The sequence below is a fragment of the Coregonus clupeaformis genome, unplaced genomic scaffold, assembly GCF_020615455.1.
Source record: "Coregonus clupeaformis isolate EN_2021a unplaced genomic scaffold, ASM2061545v1 scaf0120, whole genome shotgun sequence".
Classification (NCBI taxonomy): Eukaryota; Metazoa; Chordata; class Actinopteri; order Salmoniformes; family Salmonidae; genus Coregonus; species Coregonus clupeaformis.
In genome coordinates, this window is record NW_025533575.1 from 297,501 (window position 1) to 312,500 (window position 15,000).

The following is a 15,000-nucleotide window of genomic DNA, read 5'->3' on the forward strand; positions in this document are numbered from 1 at the left end:
CAAATAAATGACAAATAATGATATTGGTTCCCTCCGGAAATGTTTTTTTCCCGCTCCCCCCAGGCCAATTTCACATGAAAACCACAGAGTCCAAACTCTTTAACGAAGCCCCCCTGCAATTTCCACCCACCACATGTTTCCCATTGTAATCTAATTAGGAGATATTTTGGGTCAGAATACCACAACAAAATCTCTCTGAAAAATCACAAAAAGAAAAAGAGGTTGGTTGGAACAAACAATCCATTCTGCCAATGAAAGAAAGGAGAGAAAGCCGTGATCCTAGAGAACAAGGGATTAATGAGCCTAACAGAGCTGTGGAAATGTTCCCTTTTCTAACCGCTGAGTCAGTTTCTCATTCAAAAAATTACACAGTACTGTATGTCAGCTGCCGGGCCTATGTTCTTTCATGAAGAGAGGAAGGAGAGAAAGGGGGGGGAAGAGAGATAGAGAGAGGGGAAGGAGAGAGAGGGGGAAAGAGAGATAGAGAGAGGGGAAGGAGAGAGAGGGGGAAAAAGAGATGGAGAGAGAGGGGGAAAGAGAGATAGAGAGATAGAGAGAGAGGGGAAGGAGGAGAGGGGAAAGAGAGATAGAGAGAGGGGAAGGAGAGAGAGGGGGAAAGAGAGATAGAGAGAGGGGAAGGAGAGAGAGAGGGGGAAAGAGAGATAGAGAGAGGGGAAGGAGAGAGAGGGGGAAAGAGAGATAGAGATAGGGTAAGGAGAGAAGGTTTAATAATGAGGGTGAATTGGTGGGTGGTTAGACTACAGAGTTCATCAGAATCTAAGAACCAATCGCTCCAACATGACTGTACCAACTGACCCAAGATTGCAGTACTAAGAGGTGTGTGTGTGTGTGTGTGTGTGTGTGTGTGTATGTGCATGCCTATGTGTGTGCATGCGTGCGTGTGCAACTATCAAGCCAATGACCCAGTCATTTCCCCATTAATGACAATTTCCTTAAGACAATTCAGTCCAGTGGAGGCTGGTGGGAGGAGCTATAGGACGACGGGCTCATTGTAATAGCCGGAATTAAATACATGGAACAGTATCAAACACATCAAACATATGGAAACCACATGTTTGACTCCGTTCCATTCAGCTATAGGAGCCTGTCCTCCTATAGCTCCTCGCACCAGCCTCCACTGGTCCACACAGTTCCTAATGTCCACCCACTGTCATCAAAGTCAAATGACTTGGCCTCTTCATGAGTTAAGTAGGCCTCTGTGTTCTGTTGTTTGGGTTTAATCACCATGAGTTAAGTAGGCCTCTGTGTTCTGTTGTTTGAGTATAATCTCCATGAGTTAAGTAGGCCTCTGTGTTCTGTTGTTTGAGTATAATCTCCATGAGTTAAGTAGGCCTCTGTGTTCTGTTGTTTGAGTATAATCACCATGAGTTAAGTAGGCCTCTGTGTTCTGTTGTTTGGGTTTAATCACCATGAGTTAAGTAGGCCTCTGTGTTCTGTTGTTTGGGTTTAATCACCATGAGTTAAGTAGGCCTCTGTGTTCTGTTGTTTGAGTATAATCTCCATGAGCTAAGTAGGCCTCTTAAATCAAATCATGGGTCTGGCTTCTAAAGCTATCTCCTAAAAGAGAGGGAGAGTGGTGGTGAGACAGGAGACAGGGACAAGAGCGTGTTTGAGGACTCTCTATCGCTCGCTCTCTCCCTCACTCTCTCTCTCTCTCTTTTGCTCTCCCTCCCTCCCTCCCTCCCTCCCTCTCTAGCTCTCTCTCTCTCCAGAGGAAACACTGGTCTGGTATAAATTGCTCGTCAACCCCTTAGTAAATAAGCCAGCGTATTGACTATTCCCCCTGACCGCATTATAGTCCTACTAGATAATGGTACATAAGTGGTGTCCAGCCCCATCCACCCTGCCCAAACCCACAGAGCATGTGTGTGTGTGTGTGTGTGTGTGTGTGTGTGTGTGTGTGTGTGTGTGTGTGTGTGTGTGTGTGTCTGTGTAACTCTCTATTAGAGGGAAGAGGAATACAAGTCTCCCTAAAACCTGCGAACCTCTCTCTTCTTCCCCTCAGCGGTCTCCTTCTATCAAATGCATTATGTAATGTCAACTAATACATCTAACTGAAGTAAGAGTACGGGACATTAATAACCAGTCTCACAAGTTTTCTCCGTCTCCAAGGTGACAGTTTTAGAGCTCTCCATTCAGAAACCAGAGACCACACACATACTGGTAACAATGAAGTCACACATTGGGTTACAATGAAGACAGGAACCTCCACCAAAACACAGACGTGCATCAATTATCTAAAGCAACAATGTGTTTTCTGCTGGGCTGCACACCATATAGCATAACACGATGGAGTTAACGAAGAAGAGATGGAGAAAGTGATTAGCAGAGAGAGAGAGAGATTCGACCACCCACCCATACTAGTTTTATTGAGTCACGTTAGTACATGGGCCTGCTAGGGCTGTGGCGGTCATGACATTTTGTCAGCCAGTTATTGTCTTGTAAAAGCCTGCCAGTCTCACGGTAAATTACCATTAATTAACATAAACACGTTTAGCATCTCCAGGCCTCCAAGCATACCACCGCTGATCCACCCCTTTGGAACATCTACATAAAAAAGTATAATACATCAATTTAATATACACCTTCACAATAAATCCATAATTTATTTTAGGCATGTCTAAAGAAACATCATGATATGAAGAACATTTATTTCAGAAGAACAGAATATGAGTTTGTTATCTGGCTATGCTCCATGCCATAGGCTGTAGGCTTGTTCATTTAGCAGACAATACATGCTTATAAGTCCCGTGCCATTATTTTATATTATATGATATTATAGTAAGAAGAATATAATAGAACTTAGCTTAATAAAATAGAAAGGATATTTTTTCACATTCTGGAGCGAGTACGCATATGAAGTGGCTATGTTGAGCGTAAAAGTGATCATTTGAAACAGGTCCTACACACCAGATTTAGAGTTATTTGACAACTTTAGTTGTGAATGATACAAACCTTAGAATGTGTTAGAAATCAAATCATATATGGGCAGCATGGTGTGACTATAGGCTATTGATGAGTTGAGAAAGTATTTTCACCCATCAGACTATTCTCAATTGAATCTTATCTTTACTAATATGTCAAATTAGTTTCCATTTAGAATGGCCCATTATCAAATGGGCAGGAACAGGGGCAGGGGCAAAAAAATTAATGTCATCCGTATGCACTCAAATAGTGAATGGAGGCCGCTTTCCCGCCTGTTAGTTTTTCAATCATGCCAGGTAGGCTACTCCGGTTATTTCACTCCAAGCACCAGCCACATTCTGCCCAAACTCTGAATGCCATGGGCTGTCCAACCCTGTTCCTGCAGCTACCCAGTGCTTAATTTGGGAAACCAAGTGAAATACAGTGAGGGAAAAAAGTATTTGATCCCCTGCTGATTTGGTACGTTTGCCCACTGACAAAGAAATGATCAGTCTATAATTTTAATGGTAGGTTTATTTGAACAGTGAGAGACAGAATAACAACAACAAAATCCTGAAAAATCCATGTAAAAAATGTTATAAATTGATTTGCATTTTAATGAGGGAAATAAGTATTTGACCCCCTCTCAATCAGAAAGATTTCTGGCTCCCAGGTGTCTTTTATACAGGTAACGAGCTGAGATTAGGAGCACACTCTTAAAGGGAGTGCTCCTAATCTCAGCTTGTTACCTGTATAAAAGACACCTGTCCACAGAAGCAATCAATCAATCAGATTCCAAACTCTCCACCATGGCCAAGACCAAAGAGCTCTCCAAGGATGTCAGGGACAAGATTGTAGACCTAAACAAGGCTGGAATGGGCTACAAGACCATCGCCAAGCAGCTTGGTGAGAAGGTGACAACAGTTGGTGCGATTATTCGCAAATGGAAGAAACACAAAATAACTGTCAATCTCCCTCGGCCTGGGGCTCCATGCAAGATCTCACCTCGTGGAGTTGCAATGATCATGAGAACGGTGAGGAATCAGCCCAGAACTACACGGGAGGATCTTGTCAATGATCTCAAGGCAGCTGGGACCATAGTCACCAAGAAAACAATTGGTAACACACTACGCCGTGAAGGACTGAAATCCTGCAGCGCCTGCAAGGTCCCCCTGCTCAAGAAAGCACATATACAGGCCCGTCTGAAGTTTGCCAATGAACATCTGAATGATTCAGAGGAGAACTGGGTGAAAGTGTTGTGGTCAGATGAGACCAAAATCGAGCTCTTTGGCATCAACTCAACTCGCTGTGTTTGGAGGAGGAGGAATGCTGCCTATGACCCCAAGAACACCATCCCCACTGTCAAACATGGAGGTGGAAACATTATGCTAAGGGGGTGTTTTTCTGCTAAGGGGACAGGACAACTTCACCACATCAAAGGGACGATGGACGGGGCCATGTACCGTCAAATCTTGGGTGAGAACCTCCTTCCCTCAGCCAGGGCATTGAAAATGGGTCGTGGATGGGTATTCCAGCATGACAATGACCCAAAACACACGGCCAAGGCAACAAAGGAGTGGCTCAAGAAGAAGCACATTAAGGTCCTGGAGTGGCCTAGCCAGTCTCCAGACCTTAATCCCATAGAAAATCTGTGGAGGGAGCTGAAGGTTCGAGTTGCCAAACGTCAGCCTCGAAACCTTAATGACTTGGAGAAGATCTGCAAAGAGGAGTGGGACAAAATCCCTCCTGAGATGTGTGCAAACCTGGTGGCCAACTACAAGAAACGTCTGACCTCTGTGATTGCCAACAAGGGTTTTGCCACCAAGTACTAAGTCATGTTTTGCAGAGGGGTCAAATACTTATTTCCCTCATTAAAATGCAAATCAATTTATAACATTTTTTACATGCGTTTTTCTGTATTTTTTTTGTTGTTATTCTGTCTCTCACTGTTCAAATAAACCTACCATTAAAATTATAGACTGATCATGTCTTTGTCAGTGGGCAAACGTACAAAATCAGCAGGGGATCAAATACTTTTTTTCCCTCACTGTATGTTCGGAAACATCGATAGCAACATGTTTTCACAAGGAAACATATTTCATTAGACTGTTGACAGCCCCTCTCTCTGCGCGCTCGAGAAAGGAATGAAGGAGAGAGGGGAGGAGATGGAAATGCACGGTGGTGAGATATTATGTAGCTAAAGGTAATGAGTCAGCCTATTAATTATGAAAATATAAAAAATGCTAGAAAACTGATTTAAGAATTTGTTTAATTGTTGTGTTTTTGTTGTTGCCATGAGTAATAATTTTAATTTAGTTCTTTATTTCGGGCTTGGGCTCATACAGTGCATTCGGAAAGTATTCACACCCCTTGAATTTTTCCACATTTTGTTTACGTTACAGCCTTATTCTAAAATTTATTTAAAATATTTAAAAAATCTCATCAATCTACACACAATACCCCATAATGACAAAGCAAAAAAAGTTTTTAGAATTGTTTGCAAATTTATAAAAAATAAAAAACGGAAATATTATATTTACATAAGTACCCTTTACTCAGTACTTTGTTGAAGCACCATTGGCAGCGATTACAGCCTCGAGTCTTATTGGGTATGACGCTAGAAGCTTGGCACACCTGTATGTGGGGAGTTTCTCCCATTCTTCTCTGCAGATCCTCTCAAGCTCTGTCAGGTTGGATGGGGAACGTCGCCGCACAGCTATTTTTAGGTCTCTCCAGAGATGTTCGATTGGGTTCAAGTCGGGGCTCTGGCTGGGCCACTCAAGGACATTCAGAGACTTGTCCCGAAGCCACTCCTGCGTTGTCTTGGCTGTGTACTTAGGGTCGTTGTCCTGTTGGAAGGTGAACCTTCGCCCCAGTCTGAGGTCCTGAGCGCTCTGGAGCAAGTTTTCATCAATGATCTCTCTGTACTTTGCTCCGTTCATCTTTGCCTCGATCCTGACTAGTCTCACAGTCCCTGCCACTAAAAAACATCCCCACAGCATGATTCTGCCACCACAATGCTTCACCGTAGGGATGGTGGCAGGTTTCCTCCAGACGTGACACATGGCATTCAGGCCAAAGAGTTCTATATTGGTTTAATCAGACCAGAGAATCGTGTTTCTCATGGTCTGAGAGTCCTTTAGGTGCCTTTTGGCAAACTCCAAGCGGGCTGTCATGTGCCTTTTACTGAGGAGTGGCTTCCGTCTGGCCACTCTACCATAAAGGCCTGATTGCTGGAGTGCTGCAGAGATGGTTGTCCTTATGGAAGGTTCTCCCATCTGCACAGAGGAACTCTGGAGCTCTGTCAGAGTGACCATCGGGTTCTTGGTCACCGCCCTGACCAAGGACTTTCTCCCCGATTGCTCAGTTTGGCCGGGGGGCCAGCTCTAGGAAGAGTCTTGGTGGTTCCAAACTACTTCCATTTAAGAATGATGGAGGCGACTGTGTTCTTGGGGACCTTCAATGCTGCAGACATTTTTTGGTACCCATCCCCAGATCTGTGCCTCGACACAATCCTTTCTCGGAGCTCTAAGGACAATTCCTTCGACATCATGGCTTGGTTTTTGCTCTGACATGCAATCAATTGAATTTAACAAAGGTGGACTCCAATCAAGTTGTAGAAACATCTCAAGAATGATCAATGGAAACAGGATGCACCTGAGCTCAATTTCGAGTCTCATAGCAACGGCTCTGAATACTTATGTAAATAAGGTATTCCTGTTTTTTATTTGTAATAAATTAGCAAACATTTATAAAAAAAACTGTTTTCGCTTTGTCATTATGGGGTATTGTGTGTAGATTGATCAGGAAAAAATGTATTTAATCAATTTTAGAATAAGGCTGTAACGTAGCAACATGTGGAAAAATGGAAGGGGTCTGAATACTTTCCGAAAGCACTATGCATATGCATAAGCTCTAATATGCCTAATGGTGTTTTGAATGAATCATCACCATCGTCCATTTCGTTGTTAGACTTTGAAACAACATCCACAGCGACCATGTTTTCCACTCAGTTTCAACCTGTTGTTGAACTTCTTTCTCCAAATTGGTCAATCACAGTGAGGTGAGTTTTAAAAACACGGTACTGTGTTTGATGATAAGTGTTCGATGTGATTTTCGATGGCATTTGCATTGATGTCAGAGTGGTTAGTGGGACAATAGAGCCCTGAGTACCAGGCCATTAGCCGGGTCGTTAGCGAGTTGGCTACTACCAACGCATGTCCTGAGTGCATAAGAGGTGATTACCGTGACTCAGCGGTCACGTGGAATTTTACTGCGGTCATGACTCATGACTGCCGGTGTGGCGGTAATACGGTCACCGCAACAGCCCTAGGGCCTGCTACATACATGAGATAGTATATAGAGACATGAGATACTGTATATATCGAGAGAGAGGTTCGACCACCCACCCACACTAGTTTTATTGAGTCATGTTAGTACATGGGCCTGCTACGCACAAGATAGTACATAGAGAGAGAGAGGTTGGACCACCCACCCAGACTTGTTTTATTGAACCAGGGCTCAGAGCTATGTTAGTACATGGGCCTGCTACGTACATGAGATAGTATATAGAGAGAGAGAGGTTCGACCACCCACCCAGACTTGTTTTATTGAGTCATGTTAGTACATGGGCCTGCTACATACATAGGTAGTGGCTCATCTGTCCAATAAAACAAGGCTCAAAGTGCAGAGAGTAGAGCTTTAGGCTCCTTACTTTGGTTTAAATCAGGGTAGTGGTGGTGTGTGTGTGTGTGTGTGTGTGTGTGTGTGTGTGTGTGTGTGTGTGTGTGTGTGTGTGTGTGAGTGTGTGTGTTTGTGTGGGGGATGTTAAAAGGTCTACTGATAGCTCAGAAGGCTAAATGTCACGCCTGTGTTTAGACTGTTAAACTTGATTCATAGTGAACTGTTTTTATTAAACTTCACAGACTAGCAGGGTGGTACTGTAACGGTACTGTGTACAACTAAACTAGAAGGGACTGTAAACACCAAAATGGACAGGAAGTACTCCTTCATTTGAGTGACAAAGTTTAAAATACTGCAGACTTACTGTACACCTGTACCTTTTCAAATGTACAACACATATTCAGAAACTGTAGACTTTCTGCATAGTTATACTATTTCAAGTAGATAGCATACTACAGATTATGCAGTATATAGATTCAGATATACTGTATGTTTGACAGTGTTATTGAGGAGTCCAGCTTGTGGGTCAGTGTTATTGAGGCGCCAGCTTGTGGGTCAGTGTTATTGAGGAGCCCAGCCTGTGGGTCAGTGTTATTGAGGAGCCCAGCTTGTGGGTCAGTGTTATTGAGGAGTCCAGCTTGTGGGTCAGTGTTATTGAGGAGTCCAGCTTGTGGGTCAGTGTTATTGAGGAGTCCAGCTTGTGGGTCAGTGTTATTGAGGAGTCCAGCTTGTGGGTCAGTGTTATTGAGGAGTCCAGCTTGTGGGTCAGTCTTATTGAGGAGTCCAGCTTGTGGGTCAGTGTTATTGAGGCGCCAGCTTGTGGGTCAGTGTTATTGAGGAGCCCAGCCTGTGGGTCAGTGTTATTGAGGCGCCAGCTTGTGGGTCAGTGTTATTGAGGAGCCCAGCCTGTGGGTCAGTGTTATTGAGGCGCCAGCCTGTGGGTCAGTGTTATTGAGGAGTCCAGCTTGTGGGTCAGTCTTATTGAGGAGCCCAGCTTGTGGGTCAGTGTTATTGAGCAGCCCGGCCTGTGGGTCAGTATTATTGAGGAGCCCGGCCTGTGGGTCAGTATTATTGAGGAGCCCAGCCTGTGGGTCAGTATTATTGAGGAGCCCAGCTTGTGGGTCAGTGTTATTGAGCAGCCCGGCCTGTGGGTCAGTATTATTGAGGAGCCCGGCCTGTGGGTCAGTGTTATTGAGGAGCCCGGCCTGTGGGTCAGTGTTATTGAGCAGCCCGGCCTGTGGGTCAGTATTATTGAGGAGCCCGGCCTGTGGGTCAGTGTTATTGAGCAGCCCGGCCTGTGGGTCAGTATTATTGAGGAGCCCGGCCTGTGGGTCAGTGTTATTGAGGAGCTCGGGCCTTTGGGTCAGTGTTATTGAGGAGCCCAGCCTGTGGGTCAGAAGGTAATGAGAGCTAGTGGGAGAAAGGAGCCACATTTCTGGCTAATTGATTCCTGTCACTGTGTACAGTTCAGGACCTGCACAATACATTTTACATTTACATTTTAGTCATTTAGCAGACGCTCTTATCCAGAGCGACTTACAGGAGCAATTAGGGTTAAGTGCCTTGCTCAAGGGCACATTTACGTCATTTAGCAGACGCTCTTATCCAGAGCGACTTCAAATTGGTGCATTCACCCTATAGCCAGTGGGATAACCACTTTAGAATTATACAATTTTTTGTTCGTTTTTCTTTTTTAAATCTTTTTGTTTTGTTTAAATCTTTTTTTTTTTTTTTTTTTTTGGGGGGGGGGGTAGAAGGATTACAATACCTCACTGTTCTAAAGCAATGCTCTATGGTGAATTGCACACGCATGTGTGTGTCTCCTATACCCAACTGCTCAGGCGGTGTATGTACATTCCAGCATGCAGGATTTCTGCCGCTAGTATCAGCAGGGGAGCGCTAAAGGCTAATTAATTACCACTAGAGCAACAGTGTCAGGGCCTGTAGCCGTGTTAGTGCCCTGCTAGCATGTTAGCATTTGTTGTAGGAAAGCCCAAGGGGAACCTGTGCTAGAATGTTAGCGTCCTGCTAACATGTTAGCCTCTGTTGTGGGAAAGCCCATAGAGAACCAGCGCCAGTTGTAGCAACACGCTAACGCACCAGGCTAACGGCATATAAAGGAAACATGTGCTGCTCATATGGAGGAGCACGTACAGTAGAGCTGTACTTTCAATCTGCATCCACAAGGCCATCCATCAAAATTGTCAGCGGAAGAGAGAACATGAGAACGCTGTTGTTGGAAGGAGAGAGGAAGGAAAAAAGAGTGGCCAGGTCCTCCCTCTCTCTCTGTCTCTCTGTCTCTCTCTCTCTCTCTCTCTCTCTCTCTCTCTCTCTCTCTCTCTCTCTCTCTCTCTCTCTCTCTCTCTCTCTCTCTCTCTCTCTCTCTCTCTCTCTCTCTCTCTCTCTCTCTCTCTCTCTCTCTCTCTCTCTCTCTCTCTCTCTCTCTCTCTCTCTCTCTCTCTCTCTCTCTCTCTCTCTCTCTCTCTCTCTCTCTCTCTCTCTCTCTCTCTCTCTCTCTCTCTCTCTCTCTCTCTCTCTCTCTCTCTCTCTCTCTCTCTCTCTCTCTCTCTCTCTCTCTCTCTCTCTCTCTCTCTCTCTCTCTCTCTCTCTCTCTCTCTCTCTCTCTCTCTCTCTCTCTCTCTCTTCTCTCTCTCTCTCTCTCTCTCTCTCTCTCTCTCTCTCTCTCTCTCTCTCTCTCTCTCTCTCTCTCTCTCTCTCTCTCTCTCTCTCTCTCTCTCTCTCTCTCTCTCTCTCTCTCTCTCTTGAGAGCCAAACAGTAAGTGCTCTTGAAAGCCGAGAGGGATCGGACTGAATATTATATTTCAGATGACAGTAATTTATTTGAATATGGCTAGCTAATCAGAGCCAAGCTTCGAGTAGTGTACATGGTGTGTGTGGTATGTTTCCATGACGCACTACGATATCTAAGCAGATACAGAACTTAGATGTATACATATGTGTGTGTGTGTGTGTGTGTGTGTGTGTGTGTGTGTGTGTGTGTGTGTGTGTGTGTGTGTGTGTGTGTGTACCTGCATACTGTCTGTAACTCTCTCTCTCTGAACAGGTCCATTATGATCACTTTAATCCAATTGAGTGTTTTTAAAAATGCTGATTTCAGGTCCAAACACAAAGCATATTCAACAAAGTAGCACAAACACCTAGACCACCAAATATCAGATAACATAAAGATGGGAGATCAATGATGAAACAAACGGTCACTGAAAGGTCTAAAGTGGACCAGAAATGTTTTGAAGAAAAAGGATGGATTAAATGAAAGAACAAGGTTAGAGAACGAGGTGACAAGCAACAGGAGATCAAACATCACGGAGCACAACACAAGAGGAAGAAAGAAATACAAAAAGAGGAAGAAATGATGTGAAAGAGGAAGAAATTACGATTATGAAGAAGGCAGCATTCTCCAGTAAAAAGACGATCGCTCACCCTTCTGTACAAAATGGTGGAGAGAGAGAGAGAGAGGGCAGGGATTGGCTATGCCCAGATGCCCTCCTCATCATCCTATTGGTTAGTTAGTCCAACGCAGCATGGAATAAGGAAGATTATTGGTTAGATAAGAAATGGAGGAAAAAGGTTAGGTAGAGATTCCTTTGGTAATATCATTACTTACCGTGAGGAAACAAAAAGCATTAAAACATTGCATATCAGTCAAAAAACATACAAGCACCGTTCTACAAGCAGATACTTTTATCAATGAAGACAGTAGGACCCAAGTGCAAAGCAGGAATATCTACAGATGTAGGATCCTAATTTGATCACTCTTTTGTTGCTGAGAATTTTCATGCACCGCAACCAGTGCATTAGCTCCATGAAGTGATCTTCTGTACAGTACTGTAGCAAGACCAGCCAGGACCTTTTCCTGCTACTGTGCAGTACTGTAGCATGACCAGCCAGAACCAGCCCTTTTCCTGCTAATGTACAGTACTGGGCCAGGACTAGCCAGGACCAGACCTTTTCCTGCTAATGTACAGTACTGGGCCAGGACTAGCCAGGACCAGACCTTTTCCCATTGCTGTGGAAACTGTTACATGAGGCTAAAGTAATCCAGCCATTTAGAATTCAAAATAAACACGACAACAACAGCTACAGTAGCAGTTAGCTAGAAACACGACAACAACAGCTACAGTAGCAGTTAGCTAGAAACACAACAACAACAGCTACAGTAGCAGTTAGCTAGAAACACAACAACAACAGCTACAGTAGCAGTTAGCTAGAAACACAACAACAACAGCTACAGTAGCAGTTAGCTAGAAACACAACAACAACAGCTACAGTAGCAGTTAGCTAGAAACACGACAACAACAGCTACAGTAGCAGTTAGCTAGAAACACGACAACAACAGCTACAGTAGCAGCTAGCTAGAAACACGACAACAACAGCTACAGTAGCAGTTAGCTAGAAACACGACAACAACAGCTACAGTAGCAGCTAGCTAGAAACACGACAACAACAGCTACAGTAGCAGCTAGCTAGAAACACAACAACAACAGCTACAGTAGAAGTTAGCTAGAAACACAACAACAACAGCTCCAGTAGCAGTTAGCTAGAAACACAACAACAACAGCTACAGTAGCAGTTAGCTAGAAACACAACAACAACAGCTACAGTAGCAGTTAGCTAGAAACACAACAACAACAGCTACAGTAGCAGTTAGCTAGAAACACAACAACAACAGCTACAGTAGCAGTTAGCTAAAAACACAACAACAACAACAGCTACAGTAGCAGCTAGCTAGAAACACGACAACAACAGCTACAGTAGCAGTTAGCTAGAAACACGACAACAACAGCTACAGTAGCAGTTAGCTAGAAACACGACAACAACAGCTACAGTATCAGCTAGCTAGAAACACGACAACAACAGCTATAGTAGCAGTTAGCTAAAAACACGACAACAACAGCTCCAGTAGCAGTTAGCTAGAAACACGACAACAACAGCTACAGTAGCAGCTAGCTAGAAACACGACAACAACAGCTACAGTAGCAGTTAGCTAGAAACACGACAACAACAGCTCCAGTAGCAGTTAGCTAGAAACACGACAACAACAGCTACAGTAGCAGTTAGCTAGAAACACGACAGAGGAAGAAATTAGGGAGAGAGAGAAGGAGAAAGTGAGAGAAAAAGTAAAAGAGAGAGAAAGCAAACAGAGAAAGACTAAAGATGGCTCTAACTTTATTTAGACTTTATCAGAGAGGTGGATAAAGGATGTTAGATGGAAACTAAATCCTGATTAGAGAGACTCCAAGAGGAAGAACACACTCTCTCGGTCTGTCTGTGCAGTATCGTGTGGTTAGGTCTCCCCATGCTAACGGAATGAGTGAAGGGGAATGGAAGATTGGAAGGATGACATAGTGGACAGATGTAATGCTTGCCATTGTTCCTGTTTTGGTTGGAGTGTCCATCTGTGAATAATGACAGGGGATTGTCCCCAGATCAGAGAGAGACGTGGCGACACTAAGTGTTTTCTTGGCAACTAAAGATGAGCGAATGGGACGGGGGTTTCTGTGTTGAACGGAATATGTGTGTGTGTGTGTTTGTGTGTGTGAATGAATATTCACCGAACAGACATTCTTTCTCACTGACTATACTTTCCAGGTTTACTTTGTGACAGAAAGCAGCTCCCATACACTGTCTCACACACATTCTGTCACACTGTCTCACTCCTCCTCATCCCTCCTTTATCAACTCTAACTCTCTCCCTGCTCCATGTCGTCTTGTTCCGGGACCTTCCGGTTCTGGAGCCTTTAGAGTGAGGGCCCTTGGCCTGAGGTGTCAGCCTGAATAACTCTCTGTTCTGTGGGCCTCTGGGGCCAGAGGCCTGTGGGTATGGAAGGGACTCATTGGTGGACATGATTACTCATACATACTGTACTGTATGTTTGGCGTACTGGTGAAGAAGTCAAGACGCCATGTTAAAATGATCTACAGGGGGAATGGGAGCAATTAAACAGGACTGGCTTATTTAGACTGACTGCTGGGGAGATCTGTCTCTCCTTCTCCTTATTTAGACTGACTGCTGGAGAGATCTGTCTCTCCTTCTCCTTATTTAGACTGGCTGCTGGGGAGATCTGTCTCTCCTTCTCCTTATTTAGACTGACTGCTGGGGAGATCTGTCTCTCCTTCTCCTTATTTAGACTGACTGCTGGGGAGATCTGTCTCTCCTTCTCCTTATTTAGACTGACTGCTGGGGAGATCTGTCTCTCCTTCTCCTTATTTAGACTGACTGCTGGGGAGATCTGTCTCTCCTTCTCCTTATTTAGACTGACTGCTGGGGAGATCTGTCTCTCCTTCTCCTTATTTAGACTGACTGCTGGAGAGATCTGTCTCTCCTACTCATTATTTAGACTGACTGCTGGGGAGATCAGTCTCTCTCTCCCTCCTTCTCCCTCCCTCTCTCCCTGGCCTGTCTGTTATGCAGTACAGTACAGTATCGTACAGTACCATTACACTGTGCTGTAAGGCTCATTGGCAGGCTATAGGTCCATAATGAAGGCTTCAGGCTATACAGTATTCAGCATTAGGAAAACAAAGGACGGACAAAGCCAATCAAATCCTGGAACACTGTACACTAAGCATGGAGACTGGATACTGTTCCAGAGAGAACTGGATTGGGATTGGGGCCTAATGTGGTGTGTGTGTGTGTGTGTGTGTGTGTGTGTGTGTGTGTGTGTGTGTGTGTGTGTGTGTGTGTGTGTACAGTCTGCTCATGTGTACTGTGTGTGTGTGTCTCTGCTATGGGCTGCCTGTGTGTCAGGGCCTTTGCGCGCCCAAGTGCGTTTTGGTGCCTAATATGAAATAATAGGAGTGCTTACGGCTGAGGGTGCTGCGGTTTATTGAATGTGAAAGATGTAATTTCCTGTTGTTTATGCTTGGCTGTAATGACTTTGCCTTGTAAACCAGGACAGAGCCTTTATGGATACATTAAACATTACAGACTGAGAGAGAGAGAGAGAGAGAGAGAGAGAGGGGGGAGGGAGGGAAAGAGAGAAAAGTGTAAAAGAGGACATAAAACAGAGGAGAAGTGGAAGACAAAAGCGAGATCAGATGAGAGGACTAGTAGAGGACTCAGTATGGGGAGATCAGATGAGAGGACTAGTAGAGGACTCAGTATGGGGAGATCAGATGAGAGGACTAGTAGAGGACTCAGTATGGGGAGATCCGATGAGAGGACTAGTAGAGGACTCAGTATGGGGAGATCAGATGAGAGGACTAGTAGAGGACTCAGTATGGGGAGATCAGATGAGAGGACTAGAAGAGGACTCAGTATGGGGAGGCTGGTTCATGTTCTGTGGACTATAATGACTTACAGTAACACACTGGACTATAATGACTTACAGTAACACACTGGACTATAATGACTTACAGTAACACACTGGA

The 15,000-nt window shown here is 44.5% G+C and overlaps 1 protein-coding gene across 11 annotated transcripts in view; it reads right to left on the bottom strand.

Moving 5' to 3' along the window:
* LOC121559980 (ELKS/Rab6-interacting/CAST family member 1-like) overlaps nt 1-15,000 on the bottom strand; it is a 507,203-nt gene that overhangs the window by 93,307 nt on the left and 398,896 nt on the right. For 3 of the 11 annotated variants that reach the window (XM_045213527.1, XM_045213526.1, XM_045213528.1), the window contains one exon: nt 10,678-11,124. The exons of 7 other annotated variants lie outside the window; for them this stretch is intronic. In XM_045213527.1, the coding sequence (XP_045069462.1) occupies nt 11,098-11,124 (27 nt within the window). In that variant the 3' untranslated portion in view covers nt 10,678-11,097. Of the gene's footprint in view, nt 1-10,677; nt 11,125-15,000 lie in introns of those variants that run through there. One more of the 11 variants, XM_045213529.1, reaches the window with a different exon arrangement.